Source organism: Rhinolophus sinicus, chromosome 5, assembly GCF_057876585.1.
Source record: "Rhinolophus sinicus isolate RSI-liver-muscle chromosome 5, RSI-T2T, whole genome shotgun sequence".
Lineage (NCBI taxonomy): Eukaryota > Metazoa > Chordata > Mammalia > Chiroptera > Rhinolophidae > Rhinolophus > Rhinolophus sinicus.
Genome location: NC_142505.1, coordinates 18,938,785 through 18,954,665, shown reverse-complemented (window position 1 = coordinate 18,954,665; position 15,881 = coordinate 18,938,785). Strand labels below are relative to the sequence as shown.

Below are 15,881 nucleotides of genomic sequence, written 5' to 3'. Positions count from 1 at the left end.
CCCTCTCTTTTTCTCTGATAAGGAGGCTATGAAACACTCGCTCACCAGAGGAGAGTTCCCTAAAGACTCACCAACATGTTCAATAGTCCTTTCTATTGGGTGGAATCAAACTAATTAGAGAGAGAGAGAATGAAAAAGAAAAAAGAAAACCAAAATGGTCAATAAGTATTTATAACTGGCTGAACTCAACTTTTTAACGCTAGATAAATAGAATTTTAAGAGTTACCTTTAATTAAGGAAAATTTATTATGAACAACCCCAGGACTTACAAAATTAATTTTAAAAAAGCCAATCCTTCAAGTTAGAAAATTATAAAAAATATAAGTGATCCCAATCCCTCTCAAATAATTGTCTATAATAGATCTAGATAAAACCTGCTTTAATTAGAAGCATAAAATTATGTAGTTCAGCTTTTCATATTTTCTGGCTGATTGGAACCACATAATTTTAAAGCTAGAAGATACTTTACAGACCACATAAGCCATTTCCTCACAAATGAAGAAACCAAAGCCCAGACGGCTGACGTCACAATAATGAAGAGGCCAATAGAATAAAAAAATCAAAGCTTCTTGACTCCATAGTCCAAAATGTGTCCCTTCCACCATGCTGCCTCAATGACAGTAGATTCAAGGGACCAAGAAAATGGTTCATGGGAGAAGAAGAAATAAAATTGAATCCACAAAATTTACATCAAGTCTTAGAATCTTCTTCTTTATACCTCACACAAAATGACACATTTATGTGCCCTAATTAGAAATACACATTTAAATAAAAGTAGTTGGGGACCTCCCATCACATGTGGTTTCTGAGAATATGAAACACTTCCCACCAAAGCTGCAAAAAGACTAGAGAGTTGAACAGATGTGTACATACAGATGAACTTACATCCACATGAAGCCACAGGCCATGCCTTTCACAGACGTCAGCTATTTCCTCCAGAGGATCAAATGCTCCCAACACAGTTGTACCAGAGGTGGCACAGACAAGAAACGGTGCTGCTCCCTGTGAGAAGGACCCACACATAAGAATTGCCACCATCACCTCTAAATTTGTCCTGTGATAGGTTGGTAAATGTAAAGGTTATATATCCAGAAATTTATTTGGAGAAAATCATTCATTCAGTGAATGTTTTTATACTTCTCCACTATGTAGCCCCTTAGTATAAACAGGTTAAGAAAACAGAAAATTCTATGACACTAGTAGTCCTTTGTCCTAACTCAATACTGGAGGTGCCAAAAAAATGTATACAAGTAGACACTTTGGTCAACAATGCTCAAGCAGGAGTTTGCCATTATCAGAAGTGGCTGGAGGTTGATGGTATCCACTTGGAGCACTTCTTGTAATTGCAGAAGTCAAACGTTACCGGTATTCATCTTTTGTTACTGGTACATATTGAGTATTACAATTTTAATAGTTTTTTTTTTCCTTTTTTAAAATGTTTATACATATTTTTTGGCACACTCTATATGTATTCTATTTTTCAGTCTCATTTTCTCTCTGTAATATTTTCTGTTCTTAGATTTCCTAGAGAGAAAGTGAATAACCTCGTCCACATTGGCAAACTGGTGCTCTGTATGATTCCAAATTCTTCTTGGGGAGACTCACTGGGGCCTCTAGAGTGCCATCATTGTTACACTTCTCCAAAACAAAAAGGAATGCGTTCGGAAGACAGACAGTGAATGCCAGGGACAAACAATGAAGGCCTGTCTGGTTGTCTCCTTGTGAAGTAAGTGCAGTTACAAAACAAAAAAATGTGCTTAGGCACAAGTCCGGCATCAGAGAGATAAGGTAATCTCACTGGGATACACTCTCCAAAACAGGAGCTGCAATAGAAAACCGGTTAGAATGTGCAGGAAGAGGGAATCTGTATGACTCCTACCAAGAGTCTTCCTCCTCGTACAGCTCATGGCTGCATCTTGCAGAGAGGACAGGTGCCAGAGGGAAATGGAGAGAAAAGGGAGAGGGTGGGAACACATGCAGAGATGAATGGTAATTCCAGCCAAGGTAACTGGGCCCCGTAAGAGACTTTACAGCAACCAGGAGAGGAGAGTCCATGAGGTGGAATAGATCCATCCCAGCAGGTCAGCAGAGATGCGTGGCTGGCTGTGGAAGTGCGCGGAGGGAGGAGTGTGGGAAGCAATGAAGCCTAAGATTCTAGAGCACCTGAGGAATAAGTGACAAGAATATTTACCGCCTCTGAAATTCATTTTTACCTCCATTTAGGAGAGAGTCATTTTTTCCCCCTCAGTTTTATCATGAAGTGCAGTTGTTCTTGCAAAATACGTTTATGTCCCATTTTAATGCCATGGGTTGTTTCACTAGAACCAGACTCACTCCAGTTTAGCTGAGCACAGACAGAAACATTATTTCTCAATGGAAACGGGGGCAGAGCATGGACATGTGGTCCACATCTCAAATCTGAGATGCACATGAATCAAAGTGATGGTACGCAATGAATGCAGTTGCCATTTGGGTAGATGGTTGTGACACATGGAATCTAGTGCATCCAAACTTCTTAAAGTGGGGCCAGCAGATGACAGAGCCCTCAGGGAACCATGGGTTTGAAGATTTCTTCTCTGTGCTCACCAACCAACAGATTCTATTTTATCATCTCAGTGACTTAAAGGAAATGAGACCAGATTTACATCAATCATTAAAAGCAATAGAAAACGTAATTTACTAAAACCATTTAAGGTGTCTTTAAGGGTTGAGCTTTTCCTCATAAACTATATGACATTCTGACAGCTGTGAGAAAACACCTATGCAAGCTATTCTAGCTTATTAATGACTTTTCCTCACCTGTTTAACAATCTAGCTATAAATATCAGGCTCAGAAATTAAACTTTTGCAACCTGGATTTAACCTTCCAGATTTTTTTTCCTTTCACATATCTCATGTGATTAATAAGAAAATCCAGTGGAAACGGCATTGATGGTGTCCTGCCAATGAGCTGTATTCCCTAAGAAAGTTTGCAATTTCAAGCAGTCATACACAAAAACACTTCCAAATATTCAGTAGTTGTACTCTTTTTATCTTTTCATAAGCATTTTAGAGCCTCGGATGCCTCTGTGGTTTTCAGTATCTTTGTAATGGCATCAAGTAAAGGTCACTGCTTAAAAGATTTTTAATGGATTGTGGTTGGCCAGGGAATCGAATCCCAGCAGAAAAAAAAAAAAAAAAAAGTTGATGTACTATTTCCTACATCTGAAACAAACCAAGTTAAAAGCTTGAAACAAAACAACTAGGTCTGAAGCTACTGAGAAAAATAAACTAGTCATCAGTTATTATCTCAGAATGGATGCGAGGTTTGTCCTTGGTGAATCCAAGCTCCAGTTTTAACTGACTTGAAAGAAAACTGAGCAAACGTAACAACTCTCACTTCGTTGCCTTACTTTTAAATGTGCCTACAGCAATTTTTTCTTTTTAAAAACTTCTCTTTTCAAGTTCTCAACTTTAGAATATGTCCGTTTCATGTACTCTCATTGTTAAAACAAACAAACATTTACACAGTGAATATAATAATGACTGCAGTGGGATAAAACCCATTAAATACGCTAGAACATGAATTCTTAATGACATTAGAAAAGAAAAAAAAGTTTTGACTGTCTTTAGGGGATGCTAGGCAATTAACTCATTATTATGAAAATTAGAAAAATAAGGGGGCAAAAGAAAGCATTTATCCTACTCTGCCTGTGCAAACTGTTTTCTTAGAGAAACCAAATAGGGATGAGAGAACATTTTTCTTTAGAGTAGTATGCCCACCAATACATGAATGAGGAATGAGAGAATAAATTGGAACATCACCTGATGAAATCATGGTTCTAGACAATGATTATTAATGGCAGCAAAATCCATGAGGTGAGATGCTGAAGCAGAATTCTTTAACAGATGGACTGACAAAACCAGAACCTGCCAATCAATGTTATCACAGAAAGAGATATGAATGTCTCCTGATGAAAGGAGAGACTTTACCCATGAGTTCTTCCTCGTGAAAATTCCAATCTGAATCTGAGTGTCAAGCTCTAACTGCCACATTACAGGAAATAAAGAGAACAGATGGGTGGTGCAGAGGCAGGGGGAATTTAGATTCTCAAATTCTTGATGTAATCTACAAAGTCCATAATGTGGAAAACTACCAGAACAAAGGACTTGGTTTCTTCAACAGATCAATTTCAGGAGGAAACAAAAAAACAAAAATCGAAAAGAAAAAAAAACAACAACAAAAAGAGGAGGAGGAAAGGAAGCTATAAGCTAGAAAAGATTTATGTGATTATGTGATGAATCAACCTAATGTAACATACAGACCTTGTATGAAAGCTTATTTGAATAAGCCAACATTTTTTTAAAGGCAATGGGAGAAATTTTAATATTGAGTGGATATTCGATGATATTAAGAAAATATTTCTTATAATGGTATTACTTTAAAAAAAGAGAATACGTATCTTTTACATATATACTGAATTGTTTATAGATCAAATAATACAATGAGTGGGACTTCCTTCAAACTAATCTAGTGGTGGTGGGAAGGAATAGGGTCTACATGAAACAGAATGGAGCACAAGCTAATGATTGTTGAAATTGAATGCTGGGTATATGGATGCTCATTATATTAATTTTGTATTTATTTGAAATTTTCCATAAGGAAAAGTTCAAAATTCAAGAAAGAAGGGGAAAGAGAAAGAGAGTGGGAGGGAGACAGGGATGGAAGGAAGGAGGGAGAGAGAGTCAGAGAGAGAGAGAGAAGAAAGAAAAAGGGGAAAAAGAGAGAGGGAGGAATCAATCAAGCAAGCAAGCAATCAAATGAACCACACAAAAAGCATAATCAATATTTCCCACAAACAATCATTAATGAAATTAAGAAAGTTCTTTTTGATAGTAACTTCCACAGAAAGATAAAACTAGATTTAAAAAAGATAAAACTAGAATTCGGTATCTGTAGTGCAGAGCAGAACAAACAAGTTGTAATGTAGAATTTTACCCCAGAGTCAAAGAAATCTGATAATCTGTACCACCAGACAATGATCAAATCCACTTGTTATTGGAATGTTTTTTAAAAAATAAGGACAAATGTAGATCTAAGGACACACCTGAAGCCAATAAATCTGCAATAAAGGCAAACATTTTTAAATACAGAATTTTAAACCAAATACAATAATGTAGCATGCCGTAGGATGCTCAAAACTTAAAAAAATAGAAATAAAAGAAATCCATCTTTCTAAGATTGTGAAATTCTGTGAGGAAAGAGATACTTACATCCCAGCTCAGAAGCTGGGCTTTTGGTTTTCCAGCAGTCACACTTGACTTTGTCACTATTTATTGGAAAGTTGTGGGAGAATAGTCTGAAGCTCCTTTAGCAAAGAGAACTGTGGTGGGATTGGTGGGAAACAGTTGAGTAGGTACGCCTAACCCAGCAAGCTTTGGGTCCAAGAAACAAGATGGGTGGCACCAAGACAATGACACACCTAAAAAGCAGGTGTCAGGGCCAGCATTAGTTGGAGTACAGCAGGTGATCGGGGCCATGTTTGCTTTCCCCAGAAACAGATGTGTCAGCTTTCATACATTCTGGCAGCTAAGAAAGAGGGACCATTTTGCCAGACCTGAACTATTAGACCCAGACCCAATACAGGGTGATGGTATGGATGGACGTCACGTAGGAGCAAACTGGGAGGATAGGTTGGTCAAGAACTCAGGAATCATTCTGAATGCAACCCAGAGACAACGGTTTGGCCTACAGAATTCTGAGTCGGGAGTTATGTAGGAGAGTGGTTGCAGGGTCCCTGCTAGAGAGGCTGGGTTCACCTTTTAAGGCTAATTCTAGACAAGAATCCTGAATACAGTGGTGTCAGTGTTTTAACAGGCTCCGGCCAAATGGGATGAGAACATCTGAGAAACTCCACAGAACGTGAAGAGCCAAGTACCTGGAAATAGGGCATCTGTAAATGAGTTACCTGATTTTAATTCTAACATCCTCTTCTCTGTCCCACACATAGATATGGGCCTGGCTGCTTGCATTCCCTCCCTGGCATCCTCTCCCTCACAGTCAGACACAGGCACACATTTTCTTTCCCCCTTTTTCTCTTTCCCCTCTCACCTCTGTTCTGGCTTGCCAGACTTGCTTCTCCAGTTCCTCAGGTATCATTTTACCCCTAAGAGACACAGATTTAACACATTCAGTTGTGCTTAGTAGTGGACAGATATTGGTACTTCTCTTTAAAAAGTATGAATTTCCCCCTCCACCCACCAGGCTTCTGAATCCTTTCCCCATTACCTTCCATCTGTTTCCACAAAGCAAACATTCTCAGTACCAATTCCAAGAAAGGATGCTGCCTTCTTCATGGAGTAATGACACTAAATTAAAAGGGACAAGGGGGAAGAGAGAGACATGGATATGTAGCATGAAAAAACTATTGCTTATCATCTAAATGGCTGCCATAGGGATGAACCCAATCTTTGGAACACTAGTGCATAAAAAAAAAGAGAAAGTAGTAACTTAATTGAGCTCCTTAGTGGTTCAGAACATTGACTTTGGTTGGGGTCTGAGAAACCAGGATTTAATTCCAAGTTTTCCAAGTTACAGCTATGGGACCTCGAGCAAATAATATACAGTCTCCAAGCCTCAATTTGCTGATCTATAAAGTGGGCATGTAGATGCCTACCCTATGTTTGTCACAGAATTAAATGGGTTAATAGCACAAGCCTGGCTTATGGAAAACACTTCGTCACTGGAGACTGTTGTTTACATAACATGGAAGAACGTCTCCCTTGGTCCACTGCTAACTCAAAATCCTCTAAGGACTGAGTAAGACTCTGTCTCATAAATTGTATCACGGACCACAGAAGAATTTCATTATTTTCAAGAGCAAAAAATGGGTTAGAAATTCTGATCAGACCCTTTGACCAATCCTGTTTAATACTGAATGTAAGACTGAAATTAGACACACAGCAATGTGGCTAAAGTCATAATAACAAAAGCAATAATACTTTATAAACACAATACTTCCTGCAGCCTGGCATGAATGAGGCTAATGGCTCTGGAATTAGGTCTGGTCTATTTCTTATTGGAAATAGTATGTGTTCAAGATTGTTGGGCCTTTTCCCCCCACTACATAAAGTCTATAAAGTAATTAGCATTCAAACATTGGAGATGTCAGTCTTTACACATTAGTGTGGACAGGTGGTCAATTAATTCTTTCTCATGCCAGAAAAATGAAGGTGCTAAAAGACATTATTGTACTGGAAAAACTGAGTAATTTAATTTGTAGGTATGAATACATTAAAAGAGTAGTCATGCCTTCACACTTAACTTGATATATTCCCTCAAATGTGGTAATTTTTTTTCTTCTTTTGTCAAGAGAGTTTTATTGGAAGCTCTTTTTTTAACTTTGTAAAAATAAATGCAGAAGTAACACCATCAAGAAAAATGAAACCATTCTAAATAATTAATTTCCAAATATCAAATAGAACATGTCCAAAATGCCTGTAAGATGCATTCATTTCAGATTGTTGCAAGAATATATGCATATTGAGGTGAAATAATGTACATGAAAATGTAACTAATTCTCCACTTGACACATTCGCTTTCCAAAGCTAAGGTGACATAGCTAAGGCCAATTATTTCTCACCGGAGATTCTGGCTTTGGCAACCAAACAGCTATTGATTTCATAGTGATAAGTAATAGCCTACCTCACTGCCATCTGTCAATAAAGAAAATCACATTGCTTTGCCCTGAGAAATGGCAAAATATCCCCAACCAACAGATCTGCTAAATAAAACACTGGTAATCAGAGTAAGAATGGCTTCAGTGGAGCTATCTTTGGATACCTCAGGGCAAAGTGTAGTCCAATGTCAATCTCAAATGCATAGGGACAGATTAAAAACAATCTGCAAAACTGAAGTCTAAACATCTGAAAGCATCAGAGGAAGAAAAGAGCCTGGAAGGGGGAAAAAAGAAAGAGGGCAATGCTTCAGACTTGCTGAGGAGTTTCAAGGAAAGGAAAAACCTAGAAGGCTGGAGTTCAGAAGTAACAGCTGCATTTAGAAACAAACAGTGGCCGCTCCCATCATCGACAGAAGATAAATCAGTTGTTCTAAGACCCTATCTCCCCATAGGCTTCATTCGTCTACAGGAGAGGCAAAAATCTCAGCGGTTGTCCATTTCTGTAAAGATAAAACAGTAAGCGCCTACATAAAAGATAGAATGACACTGATGGTTTCCTTTCTGGGTCCAGCAAGGATTTTTTCTGTGACCTTGGATTTCTTAATGAACCACTGCTTTCCCCTCCCATCGACTGTGTTCTGGACTCTTACAGTGCTTCTAGTGCTCACTAGCTGGATGCTCAAATTGGCTTGGGTGGTGGGGAGAGCAAGGTGTGTGAATGTTACATGTTAGGGAATGAAGAAAAAGGTTGTACAGGGAATTCTCCAAGAACACCAAGCTGGTTCAGTTCTGAAAGAAGCAGAGCCAGAGAGTCTGGGCGGCCTACTCTATGTTCTGACTGACATCCTAAGAGCACCTGCTTCCCTGTGGAGAACACCTGCAATAACATCCAAACCTGGGTCAGTCTCACCTAGAAAGCAGAGCCAGCAATAGGGTGAGGGAATGAGGCACCTCGGGTGCAGCATTTAAGAAGACACGATCTGGAGATGTCCTCATTCACCCCACCCTAGACTCCATCCTGCCAGAGAGGAACTGGGACAATTGATCACTGGCCTAGAAGCAAAAAGAGTTTCTTTTATCCTCTAACTCTTTAGTGGCAGACAGTGATCACTACTTTATACTGATTCCCCAAATTATTTGAATTATGAATTGAGGATTTCTATAAATTCAAGGAATTCATATTTAACTGCTAATCAAGCCACACATTGATTACTTGAATTACTTTATTTTCTCCAAAAATCCCTTTCTCTTTGGTTCCCATTTAGCCTGGAGAGGCTACCTTGGCTATGTTGACAGTATAGGGGTCTCTGGCATGACTTTCCAGGTCTCCATCAACAGCTGAATTATAGTCGAAACCTGAAGTTTGCAAAGGCACTTTCAGGGGTGGGTGCATATATTTTGCATTTGATGGTACCAGGAAGAGATGGAGTAATTACCTGGTTAATCTGGGGCAGCATAAAAACTAGAGCGGTAAGACCACCTAATAAACCATACAGAAATATAACCGCAGGGCCCGTGGGCCAACACCTAAAAGAAAACAAGGGAAGTACAGCGAAAAGATTCACATTCAGGTTTCAGACCATTTAGCAAACACAGCCTCCTTTAATTCTTTATTGTTAACTAAATGATGAATTGATTTGTTATGCTAAGTGGTGAAGGTGGTCATAAAAAGTGAATTAAAATAAAGCAAATGCTATGACATGAGTCTCTTTGGCAAAGCAGGGAAAGGAATGAGCTACCAAGTGGAGTCTGGATGAGGGGGGCGGTGAAAATACAACATCAACGCTACAGTGTATTCAAAGTTACAGAATTTTTCTGTGGAATTCACATGATGTCAAAATTCACTTGTGTAATCCCTAGCCCCAGCGTGATGCTATTAGGTTCAGGTGAGGTCATGATGGTGAGACTCTTGTGGGATGAGTGTCCTTATCAGAAGAGGGAGATAGAGAGATCTCACTCTGACCACAAGCGTGAACAGAGGAAATGCCACGTGAGCACGCAGTGGTCTACAAGCCAGGAAGTGGGCTCTCACAAGACACGGACTCTATCAGCACCTTGATCTTGGACTTCGCAGCCTCCGGAAACTGTGAGAAATAAATGTCTGCTGTTTAAGCCACCCTGTCTGTGATATTTTGTTAGAGCAGCGGGAGCTGATTAAAACGCACATCTAGTTCTGGGTTTTCTGGCTCCATCTTCTGCTGGCACGTTAGCCAAGGTGTACATTTCACCTTTTTTGCATATGCATATCTCCACTAGAGATTAAAAAGAAATACTTAGTTCTGGTTTCACAACTGTATGAGGTGTCAATTTCTTTTCAGTTCGGGTTTCACAACTGTATGAGGTGTCAATTTCTTTCCATTTCCAATTTTCCAGCTACACCTGTGTCACTGTTCTTTCCTAGGCTCAATCTTTATTCCAGGCCTCCATAGAATTTCTTCCCCCTTTCCAGGGCAATTATTCCAGAAAAGCACTTTAGCTAGTTTTAAATCAAGTAAAGAAGGAAAAAAGCAAAAGTAAAATCACTAAGCTGATCGCGGGGACCCTACTTTCCTAGGCACGGATACTGGAATTCAAACAGAGGAGGGACTTTGCATTTCTGATATGCTAGGGTTCCTCAAACTGAAATACCAAGGGTTGGAACCCAGAGAGTAAAACTCTATTCCATAATAATCCCAAATAACCAAGTATTTTTCCCCGTGTCCATATTCCCAAACATTGCTGCAGAAAGAATGTCTCAGGAAGAGGGGCCTCGGGGAGGCTGAGTCAAGAACCTCAGGCAGGTGATTCCTCCCAGTGGCCTCCCAACACCTAGTGCCCACTTTGCACTTGGCGCTAAACTAATCAGAGCAAAGGTCAGACAGGACAGGAGGAAAACATGGGGGTGGCCAGGTTTTCTTCCACTGCTGACCTCTTAGTGAACAATCTGTCCTTTTGCAATAATAAAGTAACTTTCCCTCTTGAAAGTAAATAACAGAGATGGGGAAAGCCCAGCTGGAAATAACAGAGAATTTTTAAATTTTTGTCTGCCTTGTGTGTTTGACAGGAGACCTAGGATTATTTCAGAAGTTACAGAAGCTAAACTCTTCCTTCCAGGGACATGGGGAAGAAGCAGTAGTGGAATGGACAGAGGTTCCCACTGGAATCACACAAAAATAGAAAAGGAAAAAAATAATCCCTTTTAGGTAAGACTGCACATAAGCTGTCCCATCTATTCTATACACATTATAGCTGGATCATTTTCCTGCTACTACTAATAATAGCTAATATTTCTATCTATTATGTGCCGGATGCTACTTTACATGCATTAACGTGCTCAATCTTTGCAACAACCCACTAACTGGTGCCGACTAAACTTCTGTGGCTGCTTACTGCACCCTGTATCCACATCCTTTGCCAGATGGCTTTGCAGCAAATCCCCTTAAGAGTAGAGTATTTTCCCACTTCTTGGATCTGCGTTCCTAGACACGACTGTTTGCCAAGAAAATGAGGTCGAAAGGACAATGTGCCATTTCTGAGCATAGAACTCACAAGTCCTCCATGTCTGTTTTTTCTTTGTACCATTGCCATGACAACATACCTGGACTATCCTGCTGGAGGATGAGAGACAACGGAGCAGAGAGGACTTGTTGGTATCATCCCAGCCAAAGCCACTCTTAGATCAGCCATTGGCCAGCCAACACCCAGACAGCTAAGGCAGCCCAGCAAGAGCAACAGAACTGGCCAGCTATCTCAAGACTTGTAAACAATACTATATGGTTATATTCTATGACACTGGGTTTGGGGATACTTTGTTAGATACAAGAGCTGATATACTTGTTTTTACAAATTAGAAAACTAAGGCACAGAGGAGTTAACCAGCTTACCTAAGATCACTCAGATAGTAAGTAGTAGAGACAGGAAATGAATCTAGGCCGCCTAGTTCAGAATCAATGCATCTATCCACAATCAGAACTCCTACTTTAATGGAGTAAAATGCGATAGGGGATTGTGGCAACATCCAATTGTGTGTGTGTGTGTGTGTGTGTGTGTGTGTGTGTGTGTGTGGTGCATTATTACTGAATATCTCCTGTTTCTCTTGAAAAACCCTTGTGTTAGCCATTCAAAGCAATAGATTTTATATGGAAATGTGCAGAAGACATAGCTGAGATGAGTATCAATCATCTAAGTTCTAAGAAATGAGTCCACACTTTCAAATTAAACATTCTCTTTTCCCAAAGAAAATGTTATGGACTATAAATTTTAAATAAAGGTGATGTACAAAATTGGGCGGCCAGCATCAAACTGATCAAAATTTCTTTTGGAATGAAATATGGTGTTAGACTTTGGTATATTAGTCACATACAGAGAGGATAAAAGCACATCAGGAGTCCTGCAAACAAACAAGCTCTCTTAAATAATGCATTCTTAGAAAATCTATATCTGATATCAAAATAATTTTTTACCTCTGCAGATGTGAAAAGGATTAATCTTGGCAACCCAGACAGCCCCTTTTCCTTAATATCAGGACAGTATTTGTATCTAGCTAAATTCATGGCATACATATTGGACACTGAACCACCTGCAAAAACAAAATTGAAATGGCATATTTATAGCATGAAGTTATAGCTCCCTAAGTGCTGACTATAGTGGAAAGTGTAAATGGCTGTGGCGGCTCTAGTCTAATGACAAATCACTGTGAGTCATCTGAACACCTCAACCCCCTACCTCATTACTCTTACACACTTCCGAGTCTCCAATTCCAGCAATTTCCAATCTCAGCAAAGTGAGAAGTTTTGGTCTAGTCTCTCACTCCAGAGTTTTTCCAAACTAAAAGTTTCAATCTATGACCTCTGTTCCTAAGTCTTCATAGTTAATAATATTCTTTCTGTCTGTCATCTGATCAATAAAATCACAAGACATGCTCATCTCTGGCTCCAAAAAAGGATTACAGAATAAACAAAATGAGACTTAGGACCTTCTCAAGTAAAATTGATTTAAAAACTTAAAAAAATTATTATAGCCCTTCCAAATTCCCAACAGGAGATAAATTCATTTGCATTAGGTACAAATCCTAAATTGTAGATATCTCATTTGTTTAGCATCTATGTCACTTATTTCGGATTTATGCAAAATATTATCACTCTGGAGAAAGGCACAAGCTAGCAACTCCCCAAGTAGCTTTATAATTCTTATTTCTTATTTGTAAGAGACAAGTAGCACTGTTAATATCCAACTTTTTGTAATGTGCAAAGAGCTGTTCCTCACATGACACATGAATACATTTTTAGATGCTTGTAATGGAAGGAAGATGGAAATAACTAATTGTACTTACCTGGATTAAATATTCCATCCCCTTCTTTCCAGCCAATAAATTCAATCATTTTCTTCAGAACTGCTTCTTCCACTAACAGAAACACTGGGGACACCTCATACGTATAACTAGATAGACATAAAAAATACTTCACTTCTATGACTAGAGTCAAACCATCCCTTTGGTGTCCCAAGAAATGCACATAGAGTTTTATTAAACCAGGTGGCTGTTAAAGTGTAGGCAGAAGCTTTGGAAACGTATCCATTGGAAATAGAGAAATATGCAGTCAGCGATCGTGCTAGTTGGGGTTAGGTAAATGCCAATAGCTTGTGGCTTTAGGGATATGCAAGCCACCGCACCAATCTTAATTTACAGACAAGCTTCAACTCCATTGGGAGAGATAAAGGCAGTACATCTGGATGCTCTGTAGGAGCCAGGAGCAGTGGCCATTTTATTCTTTGGATGCTTTGGATGCTGGCTAAAGAGAAACCACTGTCATGGCAACGAGATTTTATTAGGTTACGACCGTGGGTAACCTAACAGTCAGCTCTAAATGGAAACTACTCATGCTGAATTAGAGCTTCCTTCTCCATACGCCTGTGCTCTGTGTGACATGTCATATTCTGGGACGATTTTACTGCAAAGCACCACCCAGATCCCCTGTGCATGAAGGATTTGGTACTCTGGGCTGGAAGGCTATTGTCAGAGAGCATCACTACTTTAGCCCCTTTAGGAACTGCCTCAGCTGTTGGGAGCCACATTCCCTATGGTCACACCTTCCTGTGTTGGTACACACCTGATGACTGGTGCAGCTGGAGATATAAAGGGCTAGCCGTGTGGGCCCAACTCCAGAACACTATAAAGTGCCATTGTAGCTCCAGAGACCTCTGTGGGGTCAACTGAGATTGTCATGGAGCCTGCATGGAAACTTGGCTCCTATCTCTATCTCTGCCCATTCCTGCTTCCTTTCCCTCCCGCCACCCATGTTGATCCCAAGGGCATTCCTTAAAAATCATCTTTCTCACTCAATTCCTCTAGAGCAGCTTTCCAGGAAACCCAACCTGGGACAGTTCTTCTTTCTCCAGATAACTTGAGGATGACTGAATATCTATAACCACCTTCTCTAACAATTACGTGATTACATTAAGTTGTATCTGTATCTCTATGTCCTCTAAATACATAAGCTAAGCAGACATGTAGATTTACAGTCACAGAATTTAATGCAATTATTTTAACATCTGGAAGGGAAAACTTTGGGAAGGAGGGGTAAAAAAAACCCCAGAACACCTACTATGTGTCACCTCCTTATGTGTCAAGCCCTCTGCAGATATTATATCATTTTGTACACAGTCTAGGTTCTATTTTCAACCATGCTAGGAAACCAGTTTACATATATCGAAAATGTGAAAAATTGTATGTGTTTATGTGTACCTACAAATATAAGTGAAATACTCACTCACGTTTTTGTAAGAAAATTTAATATGAGCCCTGTCTCTGAAAACTAGCTCAACTGTAAAGCTGGCAATAGGCCAGGAGGTGGAGGAGAGGGCAATATAGAAAACTTTTACTGCTTAGTCACATTTTGAGTGGATTGTTCAGCTTAGCAGTGATTTAATACTTCAAAAACCTCCTAAGATTTCAGTTAAAAGGGGGTCAAATATATGGTGACGGAAGGAGAACTGACTCTGGGTGGTGAACACACAATGCAATATATAGATAATTAGATGATATACTATAGAAATGTACTCTTGAAACCTATTAATTTTACTAACCAAAGTCACCCCAATAAATTTAATACAAGTTAAAAGAAAAAGAAAGAAAGAACCCAGATGAGAAATTAGAACATCCAGGACACACAAGGAAAGGTTCACAGAATTGTATAATCTTACTGTCTCTTCTGACTTGTCTACCACTGTAACTCTTCTACGCATTATAACTTGGTATCATCTTGCATTATTCCACCCCAAACTCTCTAACTGAAGTCACCAATGAAATCCATGCTGCTAATCCAGGGAACGCATTTTAGTCTTTGTCTTTAGTTAAACAGTCAACAACACGTGACTCTGGACACACCCTCCTCCATGGCTTCCATGCTTCCCAGCTTATTTTCTCCTTCTTTTCTCTTTCCATTACAAGCTGATCTTCCTCTTTCTAACTGTTAAATAGTTAAATGCCGAGTCCTAAGACCTCTTCTCTCCTCACACTATACTCTGTCCCATAGGTAGTGCTTCTGTGTCTCCTGGTTTGTTTTTATTCAAAGTGTCTCCATCTTTCTCATTAAAATTACTTATTGGGCTTTGTAAATATAATTGGTGTCTGAGGCACACTCACAGAAATTCAGATTTAATTGGTCTGGGTTGGGACCCATGGCTAGCTATATATATATATATATATATATTTTTTTTTTTTTTTTTAAAGAAGTTACCAGGTTGATTCTAATGAGCAGAATGGGTTGAAAATCACTGACTTAAGGGCTCTCATCCATGCCACTATTTCAATTACCATCATTCACCCATAACTCCTAAATTTATACTTTTCATACAGATATCAGAATTTTCAATCCCCTATATTTCTTAACTTGGTTGGTATATACTCTTGGATTTCTCAAAGTCATTGCAAACTCAAATGCTCACAATGGAAAACTGAATTCTTACTCTTGTCTTTTTCACCATATACTTCAAAACGGGTCCCTTCTTCCAATGCTTCTTATCTCAGTGAGTGTCATGACGATCAACTCAGCTATGAAAGCCAGAAACCCAAGCATCATCTCATTTCCCTCATGGCCTCATTTCCATGATCCAATATATTATCCAGTCATTTCTGTTTTATCTCAGCACATTTTTGTCTCTATTCCTACCATTTCCATTTCAGTCCAAGCTACTATAACGTCTCACCTCACAAAGGAAATGCCCTCCTAATTGATCTCTGTAATC

General features: G+C 39.2%; 1 protein-coding gene across 1 annotated transcript in view; it reads right to left on the bottom strand.

The window, feature by feature from the left end:
• Positions 1 to 15,881, bottom strand: part of GADL1 (GAD like acidic amino acid decarboxylase 1) — a 158,060-nt gene that overhangs the window by 108,724 nt on the left and 33,455 nt on the right. Inside the window, exons 5-9 of the mRNA XM_019745229.3 lie at positions 12,970 to 13,076; positions 12,101 to 12,216; positions 6,269 to 6,348; positions 6,092 to 6,146; positions 886 to 1,002 (exon numbers count right to left, since the gene is read on the bottom strand). Coding sequence (XP_019600788.3) covers positions 886 to 1,002; positions 6,092 to 6,146; positions 6,269 to 6,348; positions 12,101 to 12,216; positions 12,970 to 13,076 — 475 coding nt within the window. The remainder of the gene's footprint in view (positions 1 to 885; positions 1,003 to 6,091; positions 6,147 to 6,268; positions 6,349 to 12,100; positions 12,217 to 12,969; positions 13,077 to 15,881) is intronic.